The sequence below is a fragment of the Oncorhynchus kisutch genome, linkage group LG30 (assembly GCF_002021735.2).
Source record: "Oncorhynchus kisutch isolate 150728-3 linkage group LG30, Okis_V2, whole genome shotgun sequence".
In the NCBI taxonomy this organism is placed as follows: domain Eukaryota; kingdom Metazoa; phylum Chordata; class Actinopteri; order Salmoniformes; family Salmonidae; genus Oncorhynchus; species Oncorhynchus kisutch.
Genome location: NC_034203.2, coordinates 40873950 through 40891979, shown reverse-complemented (window position 1 = coordinate 40891979; position 18030 = coordinate 40873950). Strand labels below are relative to the sequence as shown.

The following is an 18030-nucleotide window of genomic DNA, read 5'->3' as shown; positions in this document are numbered from 1 at the left end:
TTATGATTATAGTCTTATGTCATAATTGTGAATTATTTTTGACATATTATTACAATAATATATGTTGCTGTCTGCTAAAGTGAGTAGTTCTACAATGAATACAATATTAGCCATTACTAATATTTACAACAACAGCAAGCGGTCTATATAATAAACTAAAGGTGATGTACACAACATGATCAAAAGTATGAGGACACATGCTCCTCCAACATCTCATTCTGAAATCATGGGCATTAATATATAGTTGGTCTATCTTTGCTGCTATAACAGCTGCCACTCTTTTTGGAAGGCTTTCCACTAGACGTTGGAACATTGCTGTGGGCATTCAGCCACAAGAGCATTAGTGCGGTCGGGCACTGATGTTGCGCGATTAGGCTTAGCTCGCAGTCGGCGTTCCAATTTATCCCAAAGGTGTTTGACGGGTTTGAGGTCAGGGCTCTGTGTAGGCCAGTCAAGTTCTTCCACACCGATCTCGACAAACCATTTCTGTATGGACCTCGCTTTGTACATGGTGCCATTGTCATGCTGAAACAGGAAAGGGCCTTCCCCAAACTGTTGCCATAATGTTGGAAGCACAGAATCGTCTAGAATGTCACTGTATGCTGTAGCATTACGATTTCCCTTCCCTGGAACTAAGGGGACTAGCCCGAACCATGAAAAACAGCCCCAGACCATTATTCCCCCTCCACCAAACTTTACAGTTGGTATTATGGATTGGGGCATGTGGCGTTCTCCTGGCATCCACCAAACCCAGAATCGTCCGTCGGACTGCCAGATGGTGAAGAGTGATGCATCACTCCATAGAAAGCATTTCCACTGCTCCAGTCCAATAGTGGCGAGCTTTACACCACTCCAGCCGATGCTTGGTATTTCGCATGGTGATCAGGCTGTTTAGCCATGGAAACCCATTTCATTAAGTTCCCGATGAACAATTATTGTGCTGACCTTGCTTTCAGAGGCAGTTGGGAACTCGGGAAGTGAATGTTGCAACCGAGGACAGCCGATTTTACACGCCATGCCCATCAGCACTCGGTGGTCTCGTTCTGTGGACTTGTGTGGCCTACCACTTTGCGGCTGAGCAGGTGTTTCTCCTAAACGTCTCCACTTCGCAATAACAGCACTTACAGTTGACCAGTGCAGCTCTAGCAGAGCAGAAATTTGACAAATTGACCTGTAAAGGTGTTATCCTGTGATGGTGCCACATTGAAAGCCACTGAGCTCTTCAGTAAGGCCATTCTACTGCCAACGTTTGTCTATGGAGATTGCATGGCTGTGTGCTCTATTTTATACACCTATCAGCAATGGGTGTGCCTGAAATAGCCGAATCTGCTAATTTGAAGGAGTGTTCCCATACTTTTGTATATATTGTATGCATGCCTACTGTGTGTGTGTGTGTGTGTGTGTGTGTGTGTGTGTGTGTGTATTTTTATACACAGTCAGTGTACCATACCAGGTAAGTACTCGGGAAAGAACAGCAGTCCTGAAGCAGACGTGATTTGTTGACATTGTCCCCATTTGGGAAGGTTGTCCACGCCTTGCCCTGTTTTAAACCAATAGAAATAGGGTTGGATTTACATGTGTCTACGGGGCCAGTATAAATAAACCATTTGAAACCTTCAAGTTCAAGTGAATATCATTTTACGTAGTTGGACAACTTGACAATAATAGACTTTTACAAGCAGTAAAATTACATTCCTGCGGATTAAACAAACAATTGACTTTTTCATTTGGAAAGTTCTTTACTTATATTGAATAAACTGTACTATGGGAAAGGAAATCCCCTGGTTGATCATAATTGGGATTTGTATCAAGTCATCATGTGAGTCTCTCTTCAACACTGAAACTCCTGTTCTCAGTAAGTTGGACGATTCTTCTACTCTCTCAAATTAATGAATGCATTATTCTGAATACAAAACGTCATGTAAAAAATGTAATACATGTATGTTTTGTAAACAGATTATAATAGGCTACATGTTGTTTATAAAAGGTGCCGTGAATTTTTAACAATTGGAACATTTGTGCCATGGGATTTGGAAAGTTGGCATTTAGCTGAGGCGGTTTCCATGAAGGCAATTTCCATTAACCTGTTTTGAGTTCTGACAGCCAGACAGTTCATTATTCGGAGGAACAAAACTCCCCTAACCTGTTGGTGTTTTATTAGGATAAGAGGAGTGTACCCTGATCCCAGATCACCTGAACATATGGGCTAGAAGAGATTTCACAAAATCATGACACATTCATATGTACATGAACCCTGTACATTATAACAATAATTCGTATTAATATTTAAATATGTAGCATATTATGTTTTTAAACTTTAACAAAATATTGTAAATGATGAGGTTTGGGATGATTTTATAATTTTGCAATCTGAGAGAGGAATGACTACTCTCTCTGGTTGAAGCTCTACAGCCCTTAAGGGCCATTTTGTGCTTTTCAACTCATGAGAATATGCATTATGCGTCGGTGCTTTCGAACACCGGTGTCTATAAACATCTGTGCCTATAATGTTCCTGTATCTGCCAGCAAAATAGGTCATTAATTGCCACGTACTAAATGTTTTTGATACACTTGATACAAAGTGGGGATCGTGTCTTCAATCTCTCCCTCTGTCCCTCCAGGCAACGGTACAAACTGGATACTGGACTACACTGATATAGAGACCAAGTTCTCAGTGCGTTCAGTCGAGGAGCCAGAGGAGGATCTGTGTTACCTGGTGCCAGGCGATAAGAATACAGTCACACGGTGTGGCTTCAACATTAACTTACCCACGTTCGCCATCATACATGGCTGGTCGGTAAGTAGCTACCTGGATAACAGGAATCTAGCCTGGTCTCAGATCACCTGAATAACAGGAATGTAGCCTGGTCTCAGATCACCTGAATAACAGGAATGTAGCCTGGTCTCAGGTTACCTGAATAACAGGGATGTAGCCTGGTCTCAGATCACCTGAATAACAGGAATGTAGCCTGGTCTCAGATCACCTGAATAACAGGAATTTAGCCTGGTCTCAGGTCACCTGAATAACAGGAATGTAGCCTGGTCTCAGGTCACCTGAATAACAGGAATGTAGCCTAGTCTCAGGTCACCTGAATAACAGGGCTGTAGCCTGGTCTCAGGTCACCTGAATAACAGGAATGTAGACTGGTCCCAGATCAGCTGGATAACAGGGATGTAAACTGGTCCCAGATCAGCTGGATAACAGGAGTGTAGACTGGTCCCAGATCCGCTGGATAACAGGGATGTAAACTGGTCCCAGATCAGCTGGATAACAGGAGTGTAGACTGGTCCCAGATCAGCTGGATAACAGGAGTGTATCCTGGTCTAAGATCTGTTTGTGAAGTCACAATAGTAAAGTCTCTCTTACTGCTCCCACTGCTGCCTGCTAAATGCTGTTACATGCTGCTACATGCTGCTACATGCTGCTACATGCTGCTACATGCTGTTACATGCTGCTCCATGCTGTTACATGCTGCTACATGCTGTTCCATGCTGCTACATGTAGTACTGGTTAGTAGTGCCCTACATAGGGTCTGGTTAGTAGTGCCCTACATAGGGTCTGGTTAGTACTGCCCTACATAGGGTCTGGTTAGTACTGCCCTACATAGGGTCTGGTTAGTACTGCCCTACATAGGGTCTGGTTAGTACTGCCCTACATAGGGTCTGGTTAGTACTGCCAGGCGATAAGAATACAGTCACACGGTGTGGCTTCAACATTAACTTACCCACGTTCGCCATCATACATGTCTGGTCGGTAAGTAGCTACCTGGATAACAGGAATCTAGCCTGGTCTCAGATCACCTGAATAACAGGAATGTAGCCTGGTCTCAGATTACCTGAATAACAGGAATGTAGCCTGGTCTCAGGTTACCTGAATAACAGGGATGTAGCCTGGTCTCAGATCACCTGAATAACAGGAATGTAGCCTGGTCTCAGATCACCTGAATAACAGGAATTTAGCCTGGTCTCAGGTCACCTGAATAACAGGAATGTAGCCTGGTCTCAGGTCACCTGAATAACAGGAATGTAGCCTAGTCTCAGGTCACCTGAATAACAGGAATGTAGCCTGGTCTCAGGTCACCTGAATAACAGGAATGTAGCCTAGTCTCAGGTCACCTGAATAACAGGGCTGTAGCCTGGTCTCAGGTCACCTGAATAACAGGAATGTAGACTGGTCCCAGATCAGCTGGATAACAGGGATGTAAACTGGTCCCAGATCAGCTGGATAACAGGAGTGTAGACTGGTCCCAGATCCGCGGGATAACAGGGATGTAAACTGGTCCCAGATCAGCTGGATAACAGGAGTGTAGACTGGTCCCAGATCAGCTGGATAACAGGAGTGTATCCTGGTCTAAGATCTGTTTGTGAAGTCACAATAGTAAAGTCTCTCTTACTGCTCCCACTGCTGCCTGCTACATGCTGTTACATGCTGCTACATGCTGCTACATGCTGCTACATGCTGCTCCATGCTGTTACATGCTGCTACATGCTGCTACATGCTGCTACATGCTGTTACATGCTGTTACATGCTGCTACATGCTGTTACATGCTGCTACATGCTGTTACATGCTGTTACATGCTGTTACATGCTGTTACATGCTGCTACATGCTGTTACATGCTGTTACATGCTGTTACATGCTGCTACATGCTGCTACATGCTGTTACATGCTGCTACATGCTGCTACATGCTGTTACATGCTGTTACATGCTGCTACATGCTGTTACATGCTGTTACATGCTGTTACATGCTGTTACATGCTGTTACATGCTGCTACATGCTGCTACATGCTGTTACATGCTGTTACATGCTGCTACATGCTGCTACATGCTGCTACATGCTGCTACATGCTGCTACATGCTGCTACATGCTGTTACATGCTGTTACATGCTGTTACATGCTGTTACATGCTGCTACATGCTGCTACATGCTGTTACATGCTGTTACATGCTGTTACATGCTGCTACATGCTGCTACATGCTGTTACATGCTGTTACATGCTGTTACATGCTGCTACATGCTGTTACATGCTGTTACATGCTGTTACATGCTGCTACATGCTGTTACATGCTGTTACATGCTGTTACATGCTGTTACATGCTGTTCCATGCTGCTACATGCTGTTCCATGCTGCTACATGCTGTTACATGCTGTTACATGCTGTTACATGCTGTTACATGCTGCTACATGCTGTTCCATGCTGCTACATGCTGTTCCATGCTGCTACATGCTGTTCCATGCTGCTACATGCTGTTCCATGCTGCTACATGCTGTTCCATGCTGCTACATGCTGTTACATGCTGTTCCATGCTGCTACATGCTGTTCCATGCTGCTACATGCTGTTACATGCTGCTACATGCTGTTACATGCTGTTACATGCTGCTACATGTAGTACTGGTTAGTAGTGCCCTACATAGGGTCTGGTTAGTACTGCCCTACATTTTTATTTATTTTTATTTCACCTTTATTTAACCAGGTAGGCTAGTTGAGAACACCTTTATTTAACCAGGTAGGCTAGTTGAGAACAAGTTCTCATTTGCAACTGCGACCTGGCCAAGATAAAGCATAGCAGTGTGAGCATACAACAAAGAGTTACACATGGAGTAAACAATTAACAAGTCAATAACACAGTAGAAAACAAAGGGGGGGTCTATATACAATGTGTGCAAAAGGCATGAGGAGGTAGGCAAATAATTACAATTTTGCAGATTAACACTGGAGTGATAAATGATCAGATGGTCATGTACAGGTAGAGATATTGGTGTGCAGAAGAGCAGAAAAGTAAATAAATAAAAACAGTATGGGGATGAGGTAGGTGAAAAGGGTGGGCTATTTACCAATAGACTATGTACAGCTGCAGCGATCGGTTAGCTGCTCAGATAGCTGATGTTTGAAGTTGGTGAGGGAGATTAAAGTCTCCAGCTTCAGCGATTTTTGCAATTCGTTCCAGTCACAGGCAGCAGAGTACTGGAACGAAAGGCGGCCAAATGAGGTGTTGGCTTTAGGGATGATCAGTGAGATACACCTGCTGGAGCGCGTGCTACGGATGGGTGTTGCCATCGTGACCAGTGAGCTGAGATAAGGCGGAGCTTTACCTAGCATAGACTTGTAGATGACCTGGAGCCAGTGGGTCTGGCGACGAATATGTAGCGAGGGCCAGCCGACTAGAGCATACAAGTCGCAGTGGTGGGTGGTATAAGGTGCTTTAGTGACAAAACGGATGGCACTGTGATAGACTGCATCCAGTTTGCTGAGTAGAGGTCTGGTTAGTACTGCCCTACATAGGGTCTGGTTAGTACTGCCCTACATAGGGTCTGGTTAGTACTGCCCTACATAGGGTCTGGTTAGTACTGCCCTACATAGGGTCTGGTTAGTACTGCCCTACATAGGGTCTGGTTAGTACTGCCCTACATAGGGTCTGGTTAGAAGTGTAGTACATAGGGTCTGGTTAGTACTGCCCTACATAGGGTCTGGTTAGTACTGCCCTACATAGGGTCTGGTTAGTAGTGCCCTACATAGGGTCTGGTTAGTACTGCCCTACATAGGGCCTGGTTAGTACTGCCCTACATAGGGTCTGGTTAGTACTGCCCTACATAGGGTCTGGTTAGAAGTGTAGTACATAGGGAAGTGTGGCTTTGAGGTTTTCCCTAACGACCCTGTAAGTCATCCCTAATACCCTTGTATCTTCCTGCCTTGTGTTCCAGGTGGCAGGTCTGTTTGCGAGCTGGATCCACGAGCTGGTAGCGGCCCTGTTTGAGCGTGTGCCCAATGCCAACGTTATAGTGGTGGACTGGTTGGATCGGGCCCAGCACCACTACCCCAACTCTGCTGCCAACACCAAGCTGGTTGGAGAGGATGTGGCCAGGCTCATCAACTGGCTGGAGGTGAGGGTTTGATCATGATGCCGTTTTGGTACGCTACTGTAAGGATAATGTATTGGATTTATACAAGGGCGAAAGTAGACGTAATTTCTTCCCATAACAGTACCTCTTAATCTTAGAAATCTGTATAGAACCCCTATTAATTCAATAGGATCAGCGAGAGAGAGAGAATTAGCAATGGCGATCGACGCAGTTTGATGTGATAGTAGACTGTTCTACCACACTGATAATTCCAGAACCATAATCCATGTGTTCTCTTACTTGACATGGTGCAGTTATTTATGTGGATCTGAAATACACCAATCATCTGTTAAAAGTAAATGATACCTCCCCTCAGGTGGATCTGAAGTATGACCTGAAGAACCTCCACCTGCTGGGCTACAGCCTGGGAGCACACGTGGCTGGCGTAGCTGGAAACCTGACCAACAACAAGGTCAACAGGATCACTGGTGGGTAGGACGAGATGCTCTCATCCCTCGTGTGATGCCTGTAGGAGCAGGTTTCTGTAGGACCAGACCACAGCCAGATAACAGAATAATATCACTGGTGGGTAGGACCAGACCACAGCCAGATAACAGAATAATATCACTGGTGGGTAGGACCAGACCACAGCCAGATAACAGAGTAATATCACAGGTGGTAGGACCAGACCACAGCCAGATAACAGAGTAATATCACTGGTGGGTAGGACCAGACCACAGCCAGATAACAGAGTAATATCACAGGTGGTAGGACCAGACCACAGCCAGATAACAGAGTAATATCACTGGTGGGTAGGACCAGACCACAGCCAGATAACAGAGTAATATCACTGGCGGGTAGGACCAGACCACAGCCAGATAACAGAGTAATATCACTGGTGGATAGGACCAGACCACAGCCAGATAACAGAGTAATATCACTGGTGGATAGGACCAGACCACAGCCAGATAACAGAGTAATATCACTGGTGGATAGGACCAGACCACAGCCAGATAACAGAGTAATATCACTGGTGGATAGGACCAGACCACAGCCAGATAACAGAGTAATATCACTGGTGGATAGGACCAGACCACAGCCAGATAACAGAGTAATATCACTGGTGGATAGGACCAGACCACAGCCAGATAACAGAGTAATATCACAGGTGGATAGGACCAGATCACAGCCAGATAACAGAGTAATATCACTGGTGGATAGGACCAGACAACAGCCAGATAACAGAGTAATATCACTGGTGGATAGGACCAGATCACAGCCAGATAACAGAGTAATATCACAGGTGGATAGGACCAGATCACAGCCAGATAACAGAGTAATATCACTGGTGGATAGGACCAGATCACAGCCAGATAACAGAGTAATATCACTGGTGGATAGGACCAGATCACAGCCAGATAACAGAGTAATATCACTGGTGGATAGGACCAGATCACAGCCAGATAACAGAGTAATATCACTGGTGGATAGGACCAGACCACAGCCAGATAACAGAGTAATATCACTGGTGGATAGGACCAGATCACAGCCTGATAACAGAGTAATATCACTGGTGGATAGGACCAGACCACAGCCAGATAACAAATCAAATCAAATCAAATCCAATTTTATTTGTCACATACACATGGTTAGCAGATGTTAATGCGAGTGTAGCGAAATGCTTGTGCTTCTAGTTCCGACAATGCAGTAATAACGAACAAGTAATCTAACTAACAATTCCAAAAAAACTACTGTCTTATACACAGTGTAAGGGGATAAGGAATATGTACATAAGGATATATGAATGAGTGATGGTACAGAGCAGCATAGGCAAGATACAGTAGATGATATCGAGTACAGTATAACATATGAGATGAGTATGTAAACAAAGTGGCATAGTTAAAGTGGCTAGTGATACATGTATTACATAAGGATGCAGTCGATGATATAGAGTACAGTATATACGTATGCATATGAGATGAATAATGTAGGGTAAGTAACATTATATAAGGTAGCATTGTTTAAAGTGGCTAGTGATATATTTACATCATTTCCCATCAATTCCCATTATTAAAGTGGCTGGAGTTGAGTCAGTGTCATTGACAGTGTGTTGGCAGCAGCCACTCAATGTTAGTGGTGGCTGTTTAACAGTCTGATGGCCTTGAGATAGAAGCTGTTTTTCAGTCTCTCGGTCCCAGCTTTGATGCACCTGTACTGACCTCGCCTTCTGGATGACAGCGGGGTGAACAGGCAGTGGCTCGGGAGTAATATCACTGGTGGATAGGACCAGATCACAGCCAGATAACAGAGTAATATCACTAGTGGATAGGACCAAAAAAGATATATAACAGAGAAGTATATGGCTCTGGGTAGGACCCAGCCCTCGCACGGTGTCTGTCCATCTGGCAATCAACCTAATCACTACTGTGTCATTAGGCTCTGTTCTAAACCTAAGATATACAAGTTTGCCCTGAATTATTTTTTGGTATTTACGTTGCACCCCTATAGCAGTTATAATGGTTTGTTGCCTATCAATTTGCAGTCACCCTACTTTGGTCAGCCAATCACTGCTTAAGTAAACACACAAAATTACTATTTATAACCCCCTAAATGACTATTTATAACCCCCAAAATGACTATTTATAACCCCCTAAATGACTATTTATAACCCCCTAAATGACTATTTATAACCCCCTAAATGACTATTTATAACCCCCTAAATGACTATTTATAACCCCCAAAATGACTATTTATAACCCCCAAAATGGCTATTTATAACCCCCCAAATGACTATTTATAACCCCCAAAATTACTATTTATAACCCCCTAAATGACTATTTATAACCCCCTAAATAACTATTTATAACACACAAAATGACTATTTATAACACACAAAATGACTATTTATAACCCCCAAAATGACTATTTATAACCCCCAAAATGACTATTTATAACCCCCAAAATGACTATTTATAACCCCCAAAAGGACTATTTATAACACACAAAAGACTGCTGTATAACTTTCAGAAGGCTTGTACCTTGAACCATGTGTTCTAATACATCATGGCAGACTGACACCGTAACAGCAGGCTGACACCGTAACAGCAGGCTGACACCGTAACAGCAGGCTGACACCGTAACAGCAGCCTGACACCATAACAGCAGGCTGACACCGTAACAGCAGGCTGACACCGTAACAGCAGGCTGACACCGTAACAGCAGGCTGACACCATAACAGCAGGCTGACACCGTAACAGCAGGCTGACACCGTAACAGCAGGCTGACACCGTAACAGCAGGCTGACACCGTAACAACAGGCTGACACCATAACAGCAGGCTGACACCATAACAGCAGGCTGACACCATAACAGCAGGCTGACACCGTAACAGCAGGCTGACACCGTAACAGCAGGCTGACACCGTAACAGCAGGCTGACACCGCAACAACAGGCTGACACCATATCAGCAGGCTGACACCACAACAGCAGGCTGACACCATAACAACAGGCTGACACCACAACAGCAGGCTGACACCATAACAGCAGGCTGACACCATAACAGCAGGCTGACACCACAACAGCAGGCTGACACCATAACAGCAGGCTGACACCATAACAACAGGCTGACACTATAACAGCAGGCTGACACCACAACAACAGGCTGATACCACAACAGCAGACTGACACCATAACAACAGGCTGATACCACAACAGCAGGCTGACACCATAACAGCAGGCTGACACCACAACAGCAGGCTGACACCATAACAGCAGGCTGACACCATAACAGCAGGCTGACACCACAACAGCAGGCTGAAACCTTAACAGCAGGCTGACACCATAACAACAGGCTGATACTATAACAGCAGGCTGACACCACAACAACAGGCTGACACCACAACAGCAGACTGACACCATAACAACAGGCTGATACCACAACAGCAGGCTGACACCAAAACAGCAGGCTGACACCACAACAGCAGGCTGACACCATAACAACAGACTGACAGTGTTCTGAATATATGCAGTAGCTACTAACTATTAACAACAGAGCAGAATATAGTAGTTCTACCTCTGGAAGTTACTGTAACATACCAGTCTTCTAATGTCCCTCTCCCTGTCCTGCTCTCTCTGTCAGGCATGGATCCGGCTGGGCCTCGCTTCGAATACGCTGAGCACCTAAACCGCCTGTCTCCTGACGATGCAACATTTGTGGACGTCCTCCACACCAACACCAGGGGGTCTCCAGATCTCAGTATCGGTATCCAGAGACCTGTGGGCCACGTGGACATCTACCCCAACGGAGGAACCGAGCAGCCAGGCTGCTCCTTCCGGCACACCGTAGACATGATGAGAAGCTTTGGCCTCCACAGTGAGTAGACACAGGCTTCACTCCAACTACAACTCCCACAAACCCTCACACTGCAGTTCAATAGAACTAGGCATCTACAGTGAGAAGACACAGGCTTCACTCCAACTCCCACAAACCCTCACACTGTAGTTTAATGGATCTAGGCATCTACAGTGAGAAGATACAGGCTTAACTTCAACTCCAACACTTTAGTTCAATAGAGTACCACAGTATGAGTCATAATACCCATGAAATATCAAATCAAATCAACAATTATTTTTTGGGCCTCATACACATATTTATTAGATGTTATTGCGGGTGTAGCGAAATGCTTGTGTTCCTAGCTCCAACAGTGCAGTAGTATCTAACAATACACGACAATACACACAAATCTACAAGTAAAAGAATGGAATTAAGAAATATATAAATATTAGGACGAGCCATGTCGTAGTGGCATTGACTAAAATACAGTAGAATAGAATACAGTATATACATATATATGAAATGAGTAAAGCAGTATGTAAACATGATAAAAATGACCAGTGTTCCATTATTAAAGTGACCAGTGATTCCATGTAGGGCAGCAAATAGCGGTCAAACAAGGTCCTATTCCTATAGGGGATTCTTCCCACAGGGGATTCTTCCCACAGGGGATTTTTCCCACAGGGGATTCTTCCCATAGGGGATTCTTCCCATAGGGGATTCTTCCCACAGGGGATTTTTCCCACAGGGGATTTTTCCCACAGGGGATTCTTCCCACAGGGGATTTTTCCCACAGGGGATTTTCCCCACAGGGGATTCTTCCCATAGGGGATTCTTCCCACAGGGGTTTTTTCCCACAGGGGATTTTTCCCACAGGGGATTCTTCCCACACGGGATTTTTCCCACAGGGGATTCTTCCCACAGGGGATTTTTCCCACAGGGGATTTTTCCCACAGGGGATTTTTTCCCACAAGGGATTTTTCCCACAGGGGATTCTTCCCACAGGGGATTCTTCCCACAGGGGATTCTTCCCATAAGGCGTGACATTTTGATAACCGTGTAAGTCTCTAGGACAAGGTGACTTTTATCATTTGCCTGTATTTACCTCCAAAATGAAATGCTAATTAGCTGCTAATGTGGCTATCATAAAGAACTACAAATGCCATGATGACCAGGATGAGACTACCGAATCGAGGCAAAGGTAAGAACCTGCGGATTAACTCTGTTTTGTAATGAATAAATTGGCTACATTTCTTTACATTTACAATTCTGTGAATTGTCTTGGCAAGTTTTAAATTGACACAATACCTGTTAGCAAAAGATGTCAGCTCGAGATGAAGGTGTCAGCTAGAGATGAAAGTGTCCGCTCGGGATGAAGGTGTCAGCTCGAGATGAAGGTGTCAGCTAGAGATGAAGGTGTCAGCTAGAGATGAAGGTGTCCGCTCGAGATGAAGGTGTCAGCTCGAGATGATTTGTAGCAACTGGCAGGGATTTGTAGTCTGGCATGATGTCTACTTTGATGATAATTAGCAATTTCGAATCTGAGAGTAAATAGAGCCGAATACATTGATAAAAATCACCTTGTCTGAGAGAGATTTATATGGTTATCCAAACGTCACGCCAGGGTAAACCTACATGAAACACAGCCCTTATTTGAAGTGTTTCTAAAATCCCCTATGGGAAAAATAAATGGAGGAAAAACAACATTTCCCTGTTTGACCGCTAGGTTTTATGGGTATTATGACACCTCCACTGTGGGGCTCTATAGAACTAGGCATCTACAGTAAGTAGACCCAGGCTCAACTCCAACTCCCACAAACCCTCACACTGTAGTTTAATCGAATTATATCTACAGTCATAGAATTCCATATATAATTATTGGATTTCTCTACCTGGTATCAAAGTAGACTTACCAGACTTAGCCTCGTCCTCAAACAACCCTGGATTCACACTGTAGTGATTTTTGTTTGTAATTACACAAGTGAAGGGCAAAAAAAACACACACAAGAGAACATCATTGTTTCCAACTCATCATCAAGACTTTACGTGTTGAATAAAACATACTAATGCTGGAACAGAACAGAATGTTCAAAACAGCGCTGATGTTCTTTAGTTTGTAGTTCAACACAACAGTACAGTGTGGCGATTAGTAGTAAGAGGACACTCGCTCTGCATTGGTGTTCTGAAGGTGAACATAATGTCTGACACACATCGCTCATAACTAATCCTCTCCTGTGCCATACCCTGCATTTATTTATTTATTTTATTGAACCAGACATGGATCAGATCGTGAAGTGCGCCCATGAGCGCTCTGTGCACCTGTTCATCGACTCGCTGGTGAACAAACAGCAGCAAAGCATGGCCTACCGCTGCAACTCCAAAGACGCTTTCGACAGGGGCCTGTGTCTCAGTTGCCGTAAGAACCGCTGCAACAACATGGGCTTCGGGGTCAACAAGATACGCACCACCAGGAGCGCCAAGATGTACCTGAAGACCGGCGCCAGTATGCCCTTCAAAGGTGGGTTGGTGAATCTGTTAAACATCTGATTGATAGCTGGGTCGTGTGTTCCTAAACAATGCAGATCAAACTGAGAAAGCTCGTCAAAGTTCCATATTGTAGTATCTAGGTTCTCCTCCTTCTTCTTCTTCTTCTTCTTCTTCTCCTTCTTCTTCTTCTTCTTCTTCTTCTCCTTCTTCTTCTTCTTCTTCTTCTTCTTCTTCTTCTCCTTCTTCTCCTTCTTCTTCTTGTTTATGCTGCGTAAACAATCTGTCCTGTTCTCCACCCTCAGTCTTCCACTACCAGATGAAGTTCCATGTCTTCAAGCAGCAGAACCTGAGTCTGAACGAGCAGCCCTTCATAGTGTCTCTTTATGGAACCCATGGAGAGAAGGAGGACGTCCAACTCCTTCTGTAAGCAGCTCTGCTACACATTCAACTTCTTACAATTTAGTACTTGGTTCTGTATTTGTTTTGTTAATTTTCTGTTTAGTTTACAGTCGATTTACATTAGGTTATTTCATTGTTACTTTACATTGTCTATTGAAATGGTACAGTGAAGTTGCACTGCTGATTTACAATAGAGCAAAACAAATCATAATTTCTGGCCCCGCACCCCGTTTTAAAAGTTCTGGTTGTTTTATTTCATGTGCGTTTACCTAACTATGCTAACCCCCCCCCCCCCAACACAGGTCCAACGTGACCACCAACACCACCGTGTCCTTCCTACTGACCACTGACGTAGACCTGGGAGAGCTGCTGAGAGTCACTCTGCAGTGGGACAGTGACTCCTACTTCTCTTTCTTCAACTCAAACGAGTTCATGGTCCGCAGGATTAGAGTCAAAACGGGAGAGACCCAGTCCAAGTCAGCATCTACTTTTATCTATCTACTGCAGTCTACCATTTTTATCTCTTGTATATGAATTTACCTTAGGGAACTACTTGATTGACTTAACTCTAGTAGAGTACAGTAGAGTAGAGTACAGTAGAGTACAGTACAACACAGTACAGTAGAGTGGGCTGAAAAGTTTACTTGACTCGACTCTGTTCTACTCTACTCTACTGTACTGTACTCTACTCTACTCTACTCTACTCTACTCTACTCTACCCTACTCTACTCTACTCTATTCTATCCTACTCTACTCTCTCCTACTCTCCCCTACCCTACTCTATTCTATTCTATTCAAACCTAACCTAACCTACTCTATTCTACCCTACTCTATTCTATCCTACTCTACTCTATTCTACCCTACTCTACTCTACCCAACCCTACTCTATTCTATCCTACTCTATTCTACCCTACTCTATTCTATCCTACTCTACTCTATTCTACCCTACTCTACTCTACTGTACCCTACTCTATTCTATCCTACTCTACTCTACTCTACTCTACTCTACCCCACTCTACCCTACCCTACTCTACTCTACTCTACTCTACTCTACTCTACCCTACTCTACTCTACTCTACTCTACTCTACTCTACTCTACCCTACCCTACTCAACTCTATTCTATTCTACTCTACCCGACTCTACCCTACCCTACTCTACTATACCCTACTCTACTCTACTCTACTCTACTTTACTCTACTCTATTCTATTCTACCCTAACCTACTCTATTCTACCCTACTCTATTCTATCCTACTCTACTCTATTCTACCCTACTCTACTCTACTGTACCCTACTCTATTCTATCCTACTCTACTCTACCCTACTCTACTCTACTCTACTCTACCCTACTCTATTCTACTCTACTCTACTCTACTCTACCCCACTCTACCCTACCCTACTCTACTCTATTCTATTCTACTCCACCCCACTCTAGCCTACCCTACTCTACTCTACCCTACTCTATTCTACTCTACTCTACTCTACCCCACTCTACCCTACCCTACTCAACTCTATTCTACCCTACTCTACCCGACTCTAACCTACCCTACTCTACTATACCCTACTCTATTCTATTCTACTCTACTCTACTCTACTCTACTCTACTCTACTCTACTCTATTCTACCCTAACCTACTCTATTCTACCCTACTCTATTCTATCCTACTCTACTCTATTCTACCCTACTCTACTCTACTGTACCCTACTCTATTCTATTCTACTCTACTCTACCCTACTCTACTCTACACCACTCTACCCTACTCTACTCTATTCTATTCTACTCTACCCCACTTTAGTCTACCCTACTCTACTCTACCCTACTCTATTCTACCCTACTCTACTCTACCATACCCTACTCTACTCTACTCTACTCTACTCTACTCTATCCTACTCTACTCTATTCTACCCTACTCTACTCTACTGTACCCTACTCTATTCTATCCTACTCTACTCTACCCTACTCTACTCTACTCTACCCCACTCTACCCTACCCTACTCTACTCTACTCTACTCTACTCTATTCTACTCTACCCTACTCTAGCCTACCCTACTCTACTCTACCCTACTCTATTCTACTCTACTCTACTCTACCCCACTCTACCCTACCCTACTCAACTCTATTCTACCCTACTCTACCCGACTCTAACCTACCCTACTCTACTATACCCTACTCTATTCTACTCTACTATACCCTACTCTATTCTACTCTACTCTACTCTACTCTATTCTACCCTAACCTACTCTATTCTACCCTACTCTATTCTATCCTACTCTACTCTATTCTACCCTACTCTACTCTACCCTACTCTACTCTACTGTACCCTACTCTATTCTATCCTACTCTACTCTACCCTACTCTACTCTACCCCACTCTACCCTACCCTACTCTACTCTATTCTATTCTACTCTACCCCACTCTAGTCTACCCTACTCTACTCTACTCTACTCTACTCTATTCTATTCTATTCTATTCTACCCTACCCTACTCTATTCTACCCTACTCTATTCTACCCTACTCTACTCTACCATACCTACTCTACTCTACTCTACTCTACTCTACTCTACCCTACTCTACTCTACCCTACTCTACTCTTCTGTACCCTACTCTAACCTACTCTACTCTACTCTATTCTACTCTACTCTACTCTACTCTACCCTACTCTACCCTACTCTACCCTACTCTACCCTACTCTACTCTACTCTACTGTACTCAACTCTACTCTAGTCAACAATCCACGCTGATTCTCTAGAGTTGAGCTGAATGGAGTGATTTTAAGTGTATGATGGTGATTGTGACTTTCTTCTCCTGCAGGGTGATTTTCAGAGCAGAAAGTGACGGGAAGTTTGCTCACCTGGTCCAAGGAGGTGACCCTGTGACCTTCTCCAAGTCTAAAGAGGATCAGAACAGCAGGGCGCATGAGAGGTGAGAGACTCAGTGACACTAACTTGGTTGATTTAATTTATTACATAAGAAAAAAAACAGCCACAAACCAGTGCAACGACAATTCACTCATAAAAAATAATCAAGTAAAACATAAAATATTATAGGATAACATAAAGAAGTATCTTATTTCCATTGGTTGGTTTCAGTATAGTTAGGGAGTTCTTCCTGATCATGTGACTAACGGGACCAGGAAAAGAGATATGACATGACCAGTCACAGCCCAACCAATGACATACTTCCTTTGCCAACCCTATGTGTTTGTGTCTGTTTGCAGAATCCACAGACTGAAGATGCAGGGCAGCTTCTTCAAACAAGGCCTGAACGACGCTGCCACAGACACATCATCGTCATCGTCACCCCCATCACCAGAGCATTGAGGTCAAATACTGTAGGTATGATTGTAGTAACTGGTTAGTAGAAGAGTGTACCCTCTGGTTACGTGTATGTATGGGCGCGGCTCAAATGACACCCTATTCCCTATACTGTGACCCTCTATGTACCCCGGGGTCATGATCTGCATCAAGGATTCGAGTTACGTTCTCAAATTTCAAGTCAGGATTTCAGCCAAAGATCTGTGGAAGTGTTTGTGATTGTGAGAGCCAACACAGCATAGTCCGGGTCCAATATAATAGTGTAAAAACAGTATATTTCTATAATAATATATATGTTTTAACATTCCAATCAAGAAGTCAAACTCGGTTTGGTAAGTTCTCCTTCATAACAGTCAGCTCTGAAAACGTGATGGTGAATTCATTTCATGATCGTGTGATTTCTTTGTTCCTTTCATTGCGTTTCTTTAATTAAAATATATCTTACTGAATGGTTATTTATCACACATGTATCCTTATGTATATATATATATATATATCTATCTACCCTACTCTATATATATCTATCCTACTCTATTTTACTCTATTCTACCCTACTCTATATCTATCTACCCTACTCTATATATATCTATCCTACTCTATTCTACTCTATTCTACCCTACTCTATTCTACTCTATTCTACCCTACTCTATATATATC

General features: G+C 43.7%; 1 protein-coding gene across 2 annotated transcripts; it reads left to right on the top strand.

Annotated features, from left to right (window-relative positions):
* The first annotated feature begins 1628 nt into the window (after positions 1-1628).
* LOC109874575 (lipoprotein lipase) lies at positions 1629-17790 on the top strand. Of its 2 annotated transcripts, XM_031810024.1 has the most exons (11): positions 1629-1855; positions 2622-2723; positions 3681-3754; positions 6705-6884; positions 7219-7330; positions 10980-11213; positions 13450-13692; positions 13964-14084; positions 14363-14536; positions 16871-16981; positions 17277-17790. In XM_031810024.1, the coding sequence occupies exons 1-11, from the start codon at positions 1765-1767 to the stop codon at positions 17377-17379; spliced, it is 1545 nt and encodes a 514-aa protein (XP_031665884.1). In that variant the 5' UTR covers positions 1629-1764; the 3' UTR covers positions 17380-17790. The 2 variants fall into 2 exon arrangements, with proteins under 2 accessions (XP_031665884.1, XP_020322133.1); XM_020466544.2 differs by lacking the exon at positions 3681-3754 and having other exon boundaries at positions 2622-2797.
* The last annotated feature ends 240 nt before the right edge of the window (positions 17791-18030 follow it).

Excerpts from the sequence above, each read along its gene's own strand:
- LOC109874575 (XM_031810024.1), top strand. The coding sequence starts at position 1,765 with ATGGGAAAGGAAATCCCCTGGTTGATCATAATTGGGATTTGTATCAAG. Across the intron at positions 11,214-13,449 it reads GAGAAGCTTTGGCCTCCACA|ACATGGATCAGATCGTGAAG; the intron begins GTGAGTAGACAC and ends TTATTGAACCAG. Across the intron at positions 13,693-13,963 it reads CGCCAGTATGCCCTTCAAAG|TCTTCCACTACCAGATGAAG; the intron begins GTGGGTTGGTGA and ends CTCCACCCTCAG.